At 44.3% G+C, this 15,648-nt stretch overlaps 1 protein-coding gene across 1 annotated transcript in view; it reads right to left on the bottom strand.

Moving 5' to 3' along the window:
• Nucleotides 1-3,795: 3,795 nt before the first annotated feature.
• Nucleotides 3,796-15,648, bottom strand: part of SFMBT2 (Scm-like with four mbt domains 2) — a 101,995-nt gene continuing 90,142 nt past the window's right edge. The window contains exons 16-20 of the mRNA XM_009328674.1: nt 10,079-10,254; nt 8,354-8,526; nt 6,309-6,557; nt 6,026-6,154; nt 3,796-3,936 (exon numbers count right to left, since the gene is read on the bottom strand). Coding sequence (XP_009326949.1) covers nt 3,796-3,936; nt 6,026-6,154; nt 6,309-6,557; nt 8,354-8,526; nt 10,079-10,254 — 868 coding nt within the window. The remainder of the gene's footprint in view (nt 3,937-6,025; nt 6,155-6,308; nt 6,558-8,353; nt 8,527-10,078; nt 10,255-15,648) is intronic.

Raw genomic sequence — 15,648 nt, 5'->3', positions numbered from 1 at the left:
CCTGACTGAGTGCAAGCTCAAAAGAAGCCAGTGCAGATGAAGATGGGCAGGTGCCACACACCCTTCAACCCGCTACTTTTGCTCCAGAAATGCCCATCGTTGGTCCTATGCCTGAAGAGAGGCCAATAACAGGTGCCTGCCCACCCTCCTTGTGGGAGCAAAGTGGTCTGTGTGAATGTGCTGAAGTTCAGCATCCAACAGCCCAAAAGCAACAGCAGGGTTGCTCCTCAGCCCTTGGTAATGGTTTTGGATAATCATGAGTTCAGCACTTCACAGTGGTGGCTTTTTGTAGCTGATAACACAGTAAATTTCAGGCCTGGATGCCAAATTCAGAACGGGAGGGGAGAAGATGTGGCTTCATCGGTGTATCTGTGAAGCTGCACCAGCTCTGAATTTAACTCAGAACCGGGGCTGGAAAAAAAAAATTCCAGTGGCTTATACTTCTACATTGCAAAGTAAAGTGATATTTTACTCTAGCAAGATCAAGTTTCCAACATTTTCTTTGAAGTACATTACTCCAAAGCCTTGCTAATGTTCCAGAACTGAAATGAAGTCCAGGCAAGAATAAGTAGTTCCTTCTGATCTCTGCTCAAGCTGTAAGTGACAATCCGAGCATACTGTCCAGTTAAACTACGCACGGCCCATTTTCCACTTGCTTAAGAAATTGCCTAAGAAGTTCAGCTCCAGCTTTTCTGGAAGGCAATCAGTGCAACAGACAACAGTAGCCCAATGCCCTATTTCTTCCCAACCTGCAGACTTAAAGAAATAATAAAGCATTTACCACCCAAGGTAATTTTAGGATAAAAATTTCAGGTTATCACCTTCTCCAAAAGGACAGAAAGTGATAAATGAGATGACACTGAAGAACAATAAATTGAAAGACAAATGGTGAGGAGAGAGAAACCTGAGGAAATAAAAGAGCCGGCGCAAGCTAAAATTAAAACTCTTTTTTTTTGTTTAATAGGCAAGTTTTAAATACGATTTAACTTCCCTGAACAATCAGTAAAGACTCCCACGTGCTGGGCTCAACGCTTCACCCATCCCCTGCTTGGCCAACATCAGAGCTGGTTGCTCTCAGAGTCAGTGACTGTCCGCTCCCCGAACGTGCCTCCATGAGTAGTTAGCTGCCATAGGAATATCTACAGTTACAAGGTTGATGGAGAAAACAATGATGTTTTTGCAACGTGTCCCAGGACGCGTTAAATGTCTCTTGACAAATCCAGGTGGTCAGAAACTCCAAGAACATCAGAGCAGCAAAGGATGCTCAGAAGAAGGTGGATGTGGTAAGTAAAGGATCAGTGCTGGGATGCTGTTTAGCAAACAGCCATTCTGCTTCCCTTCCTTGAAATGTCCTCATACACCAGTTCTCCTGACAGCAGTCTTTTGGGAGCCATCTCCTGCTGACAGATGTTATACCAGCCATTGGAGGGACTGGGCTGAAGCAAGGAGGAGCTGGGAGAAGCACCCTCCCCGTTTTCCTCAGCTGTGCACTCATTTTGCTGGGCACAATCCTTTTGTCTTCAGAGACGAAACAAGGAGCAATGTTTTTAGGAGACCCTAAGAGGGATCCAAGTAGTTATCTAACAAGTTGCATGGACACAGTCCACTGCTACTGTCAGTAGGAAATCCAGTCTAAAATCCAGTTTTTGAATGTCTGCACCACTACAGAACCCTAATTCCTGGATTTCTGAGAAAGAAAAGAAAACCATTTGATGCAGAGGTGACTATTTTTCCCTTCAGTTGATTAAAACTTGAACAAGATCTTCAGTACAAGACAACAGCTGAGGACAGATCCAGTCCTGCTGATCTCCCATGTAAGAAAATTTTTGATGAAGTCTCAGGAGTTGGCAGGGTCTGGCCCAGCCTGCAGCGGTTGCACCCATCACATTCCTCAGTGGCAAATCAGGAAACTCACTGAAAGGGAGACTAGAAAGTTCCCAGTGATGCATGGCAAACAGAGTCAATACTTCTTGCCTAACACATGCCCTAGGGCAGATACAGATGTAGTCCAGAATATTTACTTCTGAGGCTTTCCCTCTTCAATCCAAAGAACTTAAGGAGGAAACTGATGAAGGAGAAAGCAACATCTATAGCCTGGTGTTGGTCAGTAGGTTTTTCTGAGCACACGGTGGTCAGTAGGATTATCTGATCCAAGTTTGCTCTTACCATATGGTAAGTGCTTGAGGTGGGAGTTATCTGGCCATAAGCACTGCCTTCAGATTTAGGCCTAGAAATGGCATTTCTTTTTGAAGAGGTCTCCACTGAGTGGGCTTTGGCATCACAGCACTGTAACAGAGCTGTGTACAATTTCCAAGGTGGGTTGCCTGAGGCCAGGGAACAGGAGTCTGTTTATGGTTTGAGAACAGAAGTCTGCCGAAGTCAGTGGTTTCCTATGAAATCGGGCTAAATCTCAGCACGAACCATCCAATTCACTTTTTGCAGGAGGGATTTACTTGCACCTTAAAGTCAGAGCAAAATTCAGACTTGGTCCCAGTTCGGTTCTTGGTTTTGGGAGAATTTTACACCAATGTGATGCCGCCAACCTCTGCTGAGTTATAGCAAATTCAGGCTCAACATGTGGGACTAATGGGGTCATATATCCCAGCAAAGCAAATGGAAAATACTTCTACCATAAATACAGCTGAGGCAAACCCAAGGTGTCCGACCCATTTCTTCACCCTCCCTGGTGCTTACTCTGCTTGGCATGAAGCAAGCCCCTAGTTTCACTGGCCAGGGTGGCACTGGGACAATCTGGGGGCTTTATATAGACTGCGTTGGGCCGGATCCTCAGCTGCTCTAAAGCACCGTGGCGTACGCAGCCTGAAAACATTGATGCTTTTTATTCCCACCTAGCAACCAGATTCATGAAGGTGCAAATGAAACCAGCATTCACTCAACAGTCACATCATTAAATCTGAATAGCGTTTTTTTTTTTTCACCCCATGGGGCTCAAAGTCAGGCCTTTAAAGTGAGTTGGATTTAAGAAGATGGGCTTGACTACGAAAGCTTTCATGCATGTTCCTTTACAAGAATGCAGTACTGTACAGACCCCATCACAGAGACATTCAGCTTATTGTGCGCAGCCAGCGCAGCTCAGGATGCGTTACTGCGCACTAGGTCTTGTTGCACCCCTGTCAGTTCGCTGCAGCTTTGTCTGATACCGTACGGAGACCGTGGGTTGAGTCCTCTTTTATATATAAATCTCTCAGGAATAACAAACAGCATATGACTGGTATAGCACTTTTTCCTTTTGTAAGACTGGAGAGGTGGGAGGAAAAAAGCCCATTGATCGCTAAGATCAAATTTGCAGTAAACCCCAGGTAATGCTACAAATGATCACTTACATTTCAATATGAAAGAAGTGCGTCAGAGTTGGCTAAAAGAAAAGTTCATGTCCAGAAAGTGGCCTAGACAAACCATCATCATCCAGAAATGTCCGATCCTTCTCCTTGGGAATGCGTCTGCCATCGGTACCTTTGCTTTAAGGAATGACAAACCATCTGATCCGTGCCGGCCCTCCACCACTGCGTAAGGGGTTGGCGAGGCTCACGAGGAGAGATGCTAGCAGTCTTTTGGTGTGCTTTACAAGTACAGAAAATTAGTTCAATTTGTTGCTAGTTTTTCATTGTGGGTTGTTTTTTTTTTTTTTCTTCCCTACAGATTAATTTCCACTGCTTCCAATTCCACGTGTTCTTGGAAAAGAAAACAGATAGGGGAAAAAACCCCTCGAACAAGTTGCAATGTTAAAAAAGAGATGGAACAAGAAGGAGAACAGAAAGAAATGGAGAAGTGCAGTCAGTTGGCGTATTGTGCATAGAAAGCAACTTTTACTCGCTCGATCTGGTGACACAATTTGATGGCTGGACCAAGCTTCAGCTCCATGCATTCTTGCACCGTGGGCAGTGTCAGCAACAGAAGGGCTTGGCCATCGATATCCTGGGGAAGAAAAAGAGAGGAAAAATGGTTTTGTTTGTGGACTCCGGAGGGCAGAAAGGATAACCAGGTCTGGAGAAGCAAGAAGAGAAGTTTGCCCTAAAAATTAAAGGTGGTTTTGTCCTCTGCCCTTTCCTCCCACTTTGACGCTGCCCATCTCCTTTCTCTGGGATACCTGATGCTTCTTCAGAAGTTGTCTAGTGTGTCTTTGTCTTTGTAGGCTCTCACCTTGCCCCCAGTTTGGGAAAAGCCTTCCCAGCTGCTGAAATGCTGGATCACCTTCTACAGAAACTCTGCAGGGTCCACGGAGATGTGGTTAGTCCCATTTTATGACTGAGGAACTGAGGCAAGGGGGAGGCTGCAGAGAGCACACCAGGAGACACAGGAGGGAGCTGAATGGAGAAACTGAAGCCGGTCCCACTGCCAAGTCAGACCCTTCCCCTACCTCTTTTGGCCCATGATTTGCTCAGCACAGGTTTCTGTCTGCCTTGCTCCATGCCGTGTCCCCTGGTCCACCCAGGACCTGCCTTATTCCACTTCAGCTGCTGAACAACCAAGACAGAGGGCCCTGGACCACCTGGAGCCCTTGCAATCTCTAATGTCCCAGAGTCACAGAATGGTGCAGGTTGGAAGGGACCTCTGGAGGTCACATCCTTCCCTCAGGCATATTTATGCACCAAACCCCATGAACTAGCACCCCAGACAAAAGCCATTTTATTAGGGATTTCTGTTGGCTTTATGATCCTCCTCTTAATTAAGAGCTCAAGTCCTCTTTATTCTTTAATGGACTGAGAAGCAGACGAGCAGGCTACAAAACTGCTTTTTACCCCTTAGGGAGGATCAGAGTCTAAGTGCAGAAAGAGCACTGTAACTCACAGGCAACATAAACTCCCCAGGATGGCCCTGGTTAGGTAGCACTGAACACAAGGATGATTTGGACACCTTAAGCACCGCTTTGATCAGGACTGTCCACGGCTCAGGTTCTTCCTCCACTGAAACTTGATGGCATGGCCCATTGCACCAGAGCTTCCTTGCAAATCACAAGGAAAAGCTCCGGTCATCTGTGTTCGATTAAAGTCCCCATAAAACTCTTTGGCAAAGGAGAGACGGGGTTGGCTTTCGAGTCCTGGCGTTATTCCAGGCTGATTAACAAATGGTCGGAGCACGCTGCGACACAGCGACCACAGCACCTTGCTATGGAGCGTTTCAGCCCTGCTCGAGACTTGCACTTCAACTTCTCCCAGTCGAAGCAGCTGTACTCGGGTACAGAGTTATTCATGGTGAAGAATCAGAGAGAGTTCAATGTGCAGCTGGCCATACCACTGACTGCCGCTGGCTATGGCCTAATTAACCACACTTAATTCTTTCTAACTATGATTTCTTAGTGCTGCCCTTTACTTTCAGCAGCGCCTGTTACTCATTAGCCAAGGAATGGCTGTTTCTATATAAATTTTACATGTTCACACTGACTTGAGATGAAGAGCATTGGCTTCTGCTCCTGCAAACCTATCTGCTTAATGGGAGATGCTTGGCATCTCCTAAAATTAGGTCATGCAAGGGCCTGACTGCCACATCTTCAGAGGGATGAAGATGGGAAGTAGGTGTCTATATACTTGGAGCACCTAGGTGTTGGGGCCAAAATTCAGGTAGCCAGTTTTGGGTTCAAGCAGCAGTTTTCTGCTTCCCAGGCCGATATTTTAAAACAGGGTGGAACCCATGTGGCCAGGAGAGACAATAGGTATTAAATAACCACTATCTGTTGGTACACTGAGGTGCCTGTGTGACACCAGGATGGTGCTGTGGACCTTGGCATGAACAAGAAAGGTCTAAACCTCCTGCTTTTCACAAGCACTCAGGCTGGGGCGTTTCTGGTCTCTCTGAGGATCTGGCAAGGCTCTGACTCAAGTTTCCAAGGGTTTCCATGCCTTGTCAAAATTTGTGCTATAGCTTGGCCTGAGGGGATCTAAGATCTGATCATAATCTCTTTGTCAAAGCCCAGGGCCCAGCTAGCAAGGTGGTATGTGCTGCTCTTTTTTTGTGATGTGAATAAGCACCACAGGCACAAAGAGAAGAGTTACGTGAAGACCTCTACCTGCTCCTGAAATATTTTGGCAAGCGGTGCACAGTCGGTCAGTTTAATAAACCTCACGACATCAGTCACGGTCCACTCCAACGGATTACTGTCCAGGATGAGCTTCTCTTCCTCTTCTTGCTTAATTTCCTACAAAAAAACAAAAGCTCTCATAAAGAAAACTACCTTGTGTGGAGAACCAGGGCAGGGATGCTCTCCTCAGATGAGGAAGGCTTGGCACTGAAGGTTAATTTAGGAAGAATATTGCTATTAATTGGAAGTGAAAGCCTACGGGCATACTCACTTCCTTAACTTGCGTGCACTTCTCCGCCTCGCCGTAGGAGTGCGGCTGCGGTCTCCGGCTCCGTCGGGCTCTCTCCGTGGGAGGAGGTCTGTCCGACTCGGTGCTGCTCCGCAAGGTGACCGCTCGCCGGGGCCTGGCGGAGGGGACCTCGGCAGAGGAGGTATCCGTCTGGTCATCACGCAGCTCTGAGCTGGTTTCCTCGCTTCCCGTCTCGTCCTCCATCACGTCTGGCTCATCATCTTCGCTCTCCTGCACAAGGACCATCGGAGAAACAACATCCGGGCTCGGAGATTAATACAGCAGCAAATCGACAGGCACTGGGTCAAACTGCATGCCCGTGCCCATGCCGGTTCAGGGTAACATTTATTTTAACTGAATTATCTCATTTTCATTACAGTACTAAGTAGATTAGCCCTCAATTTAGATTCGTTACAAAATGTAGAAAAAAATACACGGTGGACAAATCCTTTTTCTGTTTCTTACAAAAGGTCAACGGCAATAAGTCATCTGGCATGAAATGTTCCTCTGTTGGGCTTGCACCTCAAACGCTGTGGCACTGCAGATGCGCATGAGAAGGGGCAATGGAAAATACTAAAAGGGTAAAATTAAACTCAGGTAGCTTGAGATGAAATAAAATCAGAAATAGGCTTGAATTTAAATCTTCACCTTGCTTCAAGCTGTCATGGGTGTCACTGGTATTGAAAGGAAGGAAATTTTGGTGCCTTTTAAAAATATCTAGATGTACAAGTGCATACTTGCACTTGATTTCTTAGCTGGCATTTCTGTAAAACCCAGGACAGACGACTTCACCCAGATTTCCCTGCTTTCAGCCAAACACCTAACTGCTGAAGGTGAAGCACAAATTTCCATTTAAAGGATATTATACCAGATTCTTGTTATTTCTGTCACACAGAGCTTGCAAGCACATACCAGCTGAAGGAAACTGTGTATTTTGAACTTTACATATACATAAGCGGCCCAAATGGCTTCGACAGCTTAGCTCTGATCAAAGTGTGAGCATGCATGCAAGCCATATGCTCGGGTCTTAAGTAAAAGAGCGATTTTAGATTAAATTAGTTATATTGGCTGAAAGGTCAAAAAACTTGGGCTGATGGTCGATCTAGGCTTAACGTGAGTTTATTTCAGTTTAAATTCCTTTGAAGTGGATATAATCTAAGGAAATGAAGCAGAACTACACCTAAATGAGGACCAAGTCGTGAAGATGCAAGCAATCAACTGAAAGCTGCCTAAAACATCCCCCTCCAGCTGAAGTAGAGGGAATTTAAGTAAATTGGTTTTATTTGACATTGCACAAAGCAGCAATCAGTGCTGAGGAAGGGAAACCACACATGAACTTTGTCATTACTATCATGGGAAAACCACCCAGGAACGGTCCACACAGAACTAAGTCTGCTCCAGGTTGTATTTGGACACGAATCATGGCTGAAGCTGGGATCTCGTCATATCACACAGCATACCGGAAAGATTGAGGCCTCAAATACCATATATTTGGGGCACACACCATCTGCTTGTTTTCTAAAGCTTCTAGCACTTCTACTGTTTGATGTTGTAAACCCAAAAATATTACAAATGGTTAATGAAAAAATAAAAGCCCTTGAAACCATAATAGCCTGAAAGTTATTATTATTTATTATAGTATTTAGAGGTCTTAGAAATGGATCACAGTCCTCCTTGACTCTGCTAGGTGCTGCAAAAAGCATCTAAGAGGCTCATCTGCCTGCCTACAGGCTTATAGGGAAGCAAAAGTAAACAAATATATAATATTAGACAGCTTGTTAGCTAGTGAACATTACGAAGGTGGAAGCAAAACTCTATTTGCTAACTCTAGAATGGATAAGGGTAAAAGCCCCCAGAGTGTCCCGATAAAACCAGTCTGATCTTAGAAGAACAGAGTAGCAAGGAGGGATTCAAACTGGAAGATGGAGGTGTTGGGGTTTGCTGAGAAGTCCCTCAAAAGGAAGATGCAGATGGGGGCATAAAAAAGTGCCAGGGGACTTAATGATTTATCCCAGTGGCACACATACCTCTGCAGAGCCTGCAGCATTCAAATCGACAGCTGACGACCTCCTTTTCTTCTGCACAAAGATGGATTTCCGCCTTTTTCGGCGTCTGGCTGGCTTCACATGTCCACTTTTCATGTTGTTATTTTCCCCAATTGGCGGTTTAATTATTTTTTTCCTTTTCCCATAATAATAAGCTGGAAGAATGAAGCAAAATACCCATTAAAAACTTTAACCACCAAGAGAAGAAAACTTTGGCTTGCTTCTTGCTGCTGATTCAGTACTGCACTCTAGGTGCACTTTTACAAGGAACTTTAGAATACCTTGATTTGGAAAAAATGTCCAGTGTAAATATAAGATGTCATCTTGGACTAGCACAGAGTGTTACAGCTCTTATGCATATACATTTATTGGTGATGAGTGAGGAGTTCAGAATTTAACCCTACAATATGTACTTAGGCAAAGCTTCCACTAAGCCAAGTAGTGATTTGGAAGGAGAGAGGCCAGCATGTTTCAGATTTGATCTAATGCCTTTCTGCACGAGTTAACAGTCTTAGATACACTTTCAGTTGCTAATATTTTCAGCAGAGAGTGGAGAGGGCCAGCTATCCTGAATTATGTATGTTTGTTCAATGCACAAAGGAATGGGGTTTTTATTACCTTCGAGTATTTCTTGGCCCAGGCTGAAATTAAGGATGTGGGAGTCCTCTGACCTTACATTAGGGGCTTGGGTCAGGTGCCTTTTGATGTGCTCTACAGCATCCCCTGGGGCTGACAGATATTCTGCCCTTCACCAGGTAGGGTATCCTGGGACATCTAAAATGGCACTTGGCACCCATGTCAAAATCTGTAACTGAACTGAGCTTTTCATCAATCAATGGAGTTTTGAGGAGCAGTTCATCCAGCCACATCCAACCATCAGCTGGAGCTCCCCTAGCTGTACTCCTCCAGCTCTCCATTTGCTACCAATGGGAGCTAGGAGTCTAGCTCAGGTGTAGACTTCTACCGAACCCTGTATTCAGTGATCTGAGTATCTCCCTCAGCCCATTTCTCCTTCTACTCTGGTACCAAACAGAAGCTAATTAGTGTAAATCAATCATATTGGTTTCTTGCAACCTTTGTGGAAGAAGGACAGCACTCACTTCCACTTTCTTGAGCTGTGTAACAGCCAATCGTATCAGTAACATTGGCAACAAAAAGTGCTGAACGCATGCCTAACTTCAGCCTTCTTGAATAGGTAGGAACATGTTTAAATATTAAATACCCAGAGCAGAGAGAGTCAACACTACCAAACTCCTTCCAGCACCTTGGCACTGTGATACTGGTCTGTGCTGGTGTGTATGCCAGAAACTCTTCACTGAGTAGGACAGGATTCATCTCACCTAATGAAGGTGTCTCAGATGTAGCAGTTTAAATCTCAGCTGGCCACTGCAGATTCCTTTTATGTGCTCCTTATATTAATGTCACATATGAAGAGAAGTCAAGACTTCCAAAGAGTAATGACTTTCAAACAGATGTATTAGGATGGAGTGAGATCGTCAGTTTTCTGGAGACGCCTATTCCTCTGTACAGAATACTAAGGGAGCCTATGGTGGCCTGGTCAGGATTGAAGAACTGCTCTTAGATGAGATGAATCCTACTCAATATTAATGCATTACACAACTCCTGTTCTTCATCACTAGCTCATGCACAGTCTCCCACTGCTCTGATTCCCAGCTAGCAACAAGAAGCATTTTGGCCAGTACTCACTGTACTTGGTTTTAGTATGAATGGAGCAGTTCTCCGGGCAGACTTCAGCCACCAGAACAGGACTGAACAAGTTGGGGCAGCACTCCAACTTTGCACAGACTCTTCTGCAGAAATCCGCTACCTGATCCGACGTTCGTACAATCTTAACAGTCGCCCTGTATGTCTTCCCTCTGTATCTACAAAAGAGTACAAAGAAGACCCCATGTCACCAATCAAGCGATGTCCTTCGATGCTACAGACCAGACTCTCATCTGTTGGGGAGATATCTTCCCTAACGACTTTTGGAAGAGTGTCTCTCTCTTGGCAAGGCAGGCAGAACAAGTCTACTTGTTTTAGTGGCTCCTTTTCAGACGGACTTGAGGAAGGAAAGGCAGAGTGAAATGCTCCTGGAAGCTGAGGTGTGGACATGATTTGAGGAGGAATGCATGTGCAGACTGGATATATCTGTAGATACGGCAAGAGACGGAAAAAAATCACAGTAGGCTCAGTGAGGATACTATACAGGACAGCATGCCTATACTATGAACTGATGCAAAGTTTTGGGGAGAGGGATGTAGTCTCTCCTCATATATTGATCTGCAATGAGAAGCTTATATGCTTTGGAGAGCTTTCTGGTCACCACCCTGTATGTGGGCTGCACTGGAGACTGTCTCTATAAGCCCCCAATACACCTTTGGTCTTCTCCACTGCCATCTTTCTCGAGGCAGCTCTCACATCATGTTCCAGCTCACAAGAAGCCCACAGTTTCATTGTGCCAACTGTGGTTGTATATGGGTGAAACTGGATTGTCTGCCATACGGAGACCAGATGACTTCACCACTATGAGATATGGGCAGTACAAGACCTGAGGAACTAATCAGAAGTCTCTTGAGTCGTTTAACGGCGCTGCGGGAACAGGCCCTAAAAACAGTGATTCCTATAGGGAATACTTAGAGCAGATGTAATGAAAGGTTTGTCTTAAATTTGTTATCCATGTGCTACTAAAACATTTATTTTGATGTTTTATATGAAGTGTTTCTGAGCGATAAATGGCTAAGAAAGATACAGTTACATCCCTGCTGTAATACACTGTAGATGTGAACTCTGAAAAACCAATTATCCCCATAATTTATTAAACAGCAGCACCAACCTATTGTAAACAGTGAGATAAGGTTTTTAAAACATCTCTTACACATCCTGAGGAATGCAACTCAAGAGACAATCATGCAAGCGCCTGGTGCTAAGGCATTATAAATGTGCTTAGAGGAGAGAAAAGTAACACACACAAAAGAAAAAGAGGGAGAGACAGTGAAAGGAAGATTACTGGATGGGAGGCAATGAAAGACAAATATACAGGCATCAGGAAAAATGAGACAAAGCATTTGTGAGTGCATTAAGACCTACAGTTCCCTAGCAGGGAACCAGCTGCTGATAGTCAGATATGGAAGAAAAAGAGGAGGAGAAGGTGAAACAAAGGAGATGTGGCCGGAGGGTTAAAATACACAGCATGCGCCCGGACCCTATTCCCTCTCTGAAGGTTTTATTGAGTTGCACAAAGCAACTGAGAAACCACCTTTTGCTGCTCTCCCTCCCAAAAGCTCTTTCTGGAAACACTGGGGTATGGGAAAGGATTTGAAACTGTGGTACATGAAGTGTTATAGAGGGGTACCCAAATGAAACTTGGGTCTGAGAACAGCCCAGTCCAACCACCCTCATGTCACAGAAGACTTGATCCAAACTATCACCTCAACACAAAACTCTTCCAGAACCTAAATGAGCAAGGCACCATGCTCTGATACTCCATTTGGTGCCTGACCAAGGACCCCAAGTCAAGGAGACAATCCTGGATTCATTCATCCTCCTGAATGAACGAATGGACTTAATTAGCCAGCTCTTCATGCACCCCAACAGACCTGGACAGATGACGTACAACAGAAAAAGTGTTCCTTCCAGATACAGAGCGCTAGTCCAACCACCCTCATGTCACAGAAGACTTGATCCAAACTATCACCTCAACACAAAACTCTTCCAGAACCTAAATGAGCAAGGCACCATGCTCTGATACTCCATTTGGTGCCTGACCAAGGACCCCAAGTCAAGGAGACAATCCTGGATTCATTCATCCTCCTGAATGAATGAACGAATGGACTTAATTAGCCAGCTCTTCATACATCCCAACAGACCTGGACAGATGACGTAAAACAGAAAAAGTGTTCCTTCCAGATACAGAGCACTGTTACCCCAGCTTCCCTATGGAATAGCTGCACAGGCAGGCTGGCTAAAAGGGGTTTGGCAATATTTAATATCAAAAGAACAAATTCCACAGGCATTTAAATGTATCTGCTTATAAACGTTTTATATTTCTTTTCAATGTGTTTGAAAAGGCTCCTGCCCTTATTACTTCTCCAGGAGCCATTAAGTTTAATGATGGCCTAGATCATTAGGTCAGTAAGTCTGACTCCTGTGACAGGCTGCAGAATTTGTGTTACCTTCAGCTGAACCCCAACAACTTTGGTTGGACTAAAGCATCACTTCCAGAAAAGCACCAGCCTCCCCTCAAGGCTCTCCACACTGGAAGAATCCTGGCAGCAGGAGCACCTGTACCTATACCTCATGAGCCTATGCCTCATTTTACGTCTGGATGTGTCTGGATTTAGCTTACATTTCTTTGTCCTTGTTCTGACTTTCACCACTAGGATGAAAAGACTGCATCTGGTTTTGTTTCCCTGCAAAAGCACTGTAATCAAATTGCCTCTTGATCTTCTTTCTTATAAGCTAAGAAAGCTGCCTGATGGGTATTATTCGAGGATAGCTGACTTCTTCTAACTGTGTGCTTCCTATTGTGTTTGGCTGCCCAGAAAGGACCCATTGTACTGAAGTGCCTGGTGAAAGAAAAAGATGAAACCAGGAAAATGAACAACTGACTGATTTCACAGTCTGGTTTGAATGCAACACACATAGTAATTAACAGAACGGATGGCAAAATGGAGATCAACGTGACTGCAGCAATCAGTCTCAATAACCCAAGGTGTTAGTACTGGCTGCAGTAATATTTTTTTACATGATTTTGGCTTTGGCAGCACCTCTTTCAACTATAAACCAGGTTCTACTAATATTTTCCACATTCCTCACACACTAAAGATTTTTAACACAAACACCACCAAATGTAATCTGAGCTGTTCTAGGACAGTCATGTGGGAAGAGCTCCTTTGGATATAATCAGAAAACTCTTTTCCATTAGCACCGCTCAAAAAATCACCAACTACTGATATTCCTACTGATGTTTTCATACTAGGACTTCTATCTTCCCAACCACTTTTAACCAGTAAGTAACCTGCGTGCACAGCATGGCAGCACTGGAGACTTTGAAAACAGCCGTGTCAAGCATAACGATTTCAGTTTTCTTAGAAATCACTGTTCTTTTAAAAAAGATTTTTCAGCTAAAGCCAAAGAAATCTTCCTTTCCTTTCCCCCCTTCTCTGCCCTCAGATCCCAAAAACTGGAGAAACCCTTATGGCTGAAACTATTGCCATGAAAAATATCCTTAGGATCTTTGGAGATCCATGAGCAACAACATTAAGCTAATAGCACTTTGCTGGCAATATCATTCTTCTGTTGAAGCTTCCTTTGGTGGTAAAATAGATCAGAGGTTCATGAGAACAAAATGTCTTCTAGGAGCTCCAGCTAGGGACCATTGTGTGATGATGTGAAAAGCCGCAGGCTGAAGCTACTTCGAACAGCAAGAGCATTGAGAGACTACCCTCATTTTCAAAGGTCTCATCCACAGTTCTGACAATCATTGAGAATATTTTGAACAATTTGGTGGCTAAAAGCCTAAATTTCCTTTCAGGGGACCAAAAACTCCTATCTGTTCTTTTGCAAGAAATTTCCAATTTGTCTTACTAGCTTAAAGTCTGCCAAACACGAGAAATCTCCAGGAAACACTAGCTACCCACAGCACACAACCAAGCTAACTACAGCACACAACTAAAGACTCTCTGCATTTGATCTACCAGAAACAACTTAGCAGAACAGCAGCAGAAATTGTCTAACATTCACTTTATTATGTTTGAATCAGACCCTGCCTGTATGGGCCATTGCAACTGCCAATGACAGAAAACCCTAAAGTTTTCATCAAAGTCCTGATACCCCTGAAGCTACTCAGTGTATCTTGAAGACCAAGGATTTTGCAAATAATCTAAGTCTAGGTAAAATCAATAAAAATGTTGTAGTTATCTTCCCCCAAAGCTATTTAATCATCCAATGATATTTTGTACTCTTGAAGACAGGATTCAGAAAGGGCCCTGGAATTGTTCTGGTTTTAAGGACGTCTCGTTAAGTCTCCTCCTGATTATGGAAAGAAAGGGTTTAAGTCATTCCACTGGTGTTAGTGACTTCTATCTCAAATATTTGGCACAGAAAGCCATCTGATCACACTAGTTCACCCTTTCAGTGCCTCAAGAAGTATTGCAGCAGAGCTGATGTGGAAGACAAATCAGATTATATGAGCTGTAGCTTTGTACCGACCTTTGAGGAGCACCGTTAATAACTGCCTGCCGCTTGGACTTCATATCATTGATCACAGCCCTTTGGATTCAGATGACCAGCCAACTTCCCACTCATCACGCACACATCCAATCCACATCTCCACAGCTTGGTTATAAGGACGCAATGGGAGACTGTGTTGAAAGCCTTGCTAAAATCAACGTAAATAACTTCCACTGCTTTTCCCTTAACCATTAAATCAGTTACCTCATCACATCAGGCACAACTCGCCCTTCCTAAATCCATGCTGGTTCTTCCTAGTCACCTATTGGTCCTGCATGTTCTTGGAAATGGCTTCCAGAAGGATTTGCCTAATGACCTTCCCAGGAACGTCAGGCTGACAGCCTGTAGTTACTCAGATTCTCCTTCTTGCCCTTCTTGAGGAAGGGTGTGATGTTTGCTTTTTCCCAGACAACAGGAAACTTCCCTGATCATCATCAACTTTCAAACATGACAGAGAGCAGCCTTGCAATGACATTGCCCAGCTCCCTCAAGCAGAGCTGGCTGCATCCCATCTGGTTCCATGCACTTGTGCACATCGAGTTTGCTTATAGTGTCTCTAGCTCCCTTTCCATCTACTGTGGGTAACACTTCACTCCCTCAAACAGTAACAGGGACCTGGGAGGCCTGAGAAGCAACCCTTGCTAGCAAAGGCTGAGGCAAAGACGACTTCAAACACCTCAGCATCATCTATCAAAAGTGAAAGGCAGTCTTCTAAAGTATCCACAGTGAAAAGACTTTCTTTGAAATGCAGCCTCATAAATAAGCAATAGTGTCTGTGATGGGAGGTTAATATTCCTAGAGTTCAGCTACTGGATTTGGGCAGCTCCCAAAATTTCATTTAATGAAGGAGTCCAGGAATACTCACATTTCTTATTTTGATTAACTTGGCTTCATACAAGACCCAGGAGATAACTTTCTGCACACGCTGGTACTGTTTATGTCCAAAGTCCTGCAAAAATGGGTAAGTCCAAACAGCCCCACTTACAGCCCTTAGAAATGAAAGCCCTTAAAAAGCATAAAGTCCCTCAAGGATTTTATGTAAA

This window comes from Pygoscelis adeliae, unplaced genomic scaffold (genome assembly GCF_000699105.1).
Source record: "Pygoscelis adeliae isolate BGI_AS28 unplaced genomic scaffold, ASM69910v1 Scaffold207, whole genome shotgun sequence".
In the NCBI taxonomy this organism is placed as follows: domain Eukaryota; kingdom Metazoa; phylum Chordata; class Aves; order Sphenisciformes; family Spheniscidae; genus Pygoscelis; species Pygoscelis adeliae.
The sequence above is the reverse complement of the archived record's forward strand: the minus strand, read 5'-3'. Positions and strand labels throughout refer to the sequence as shown.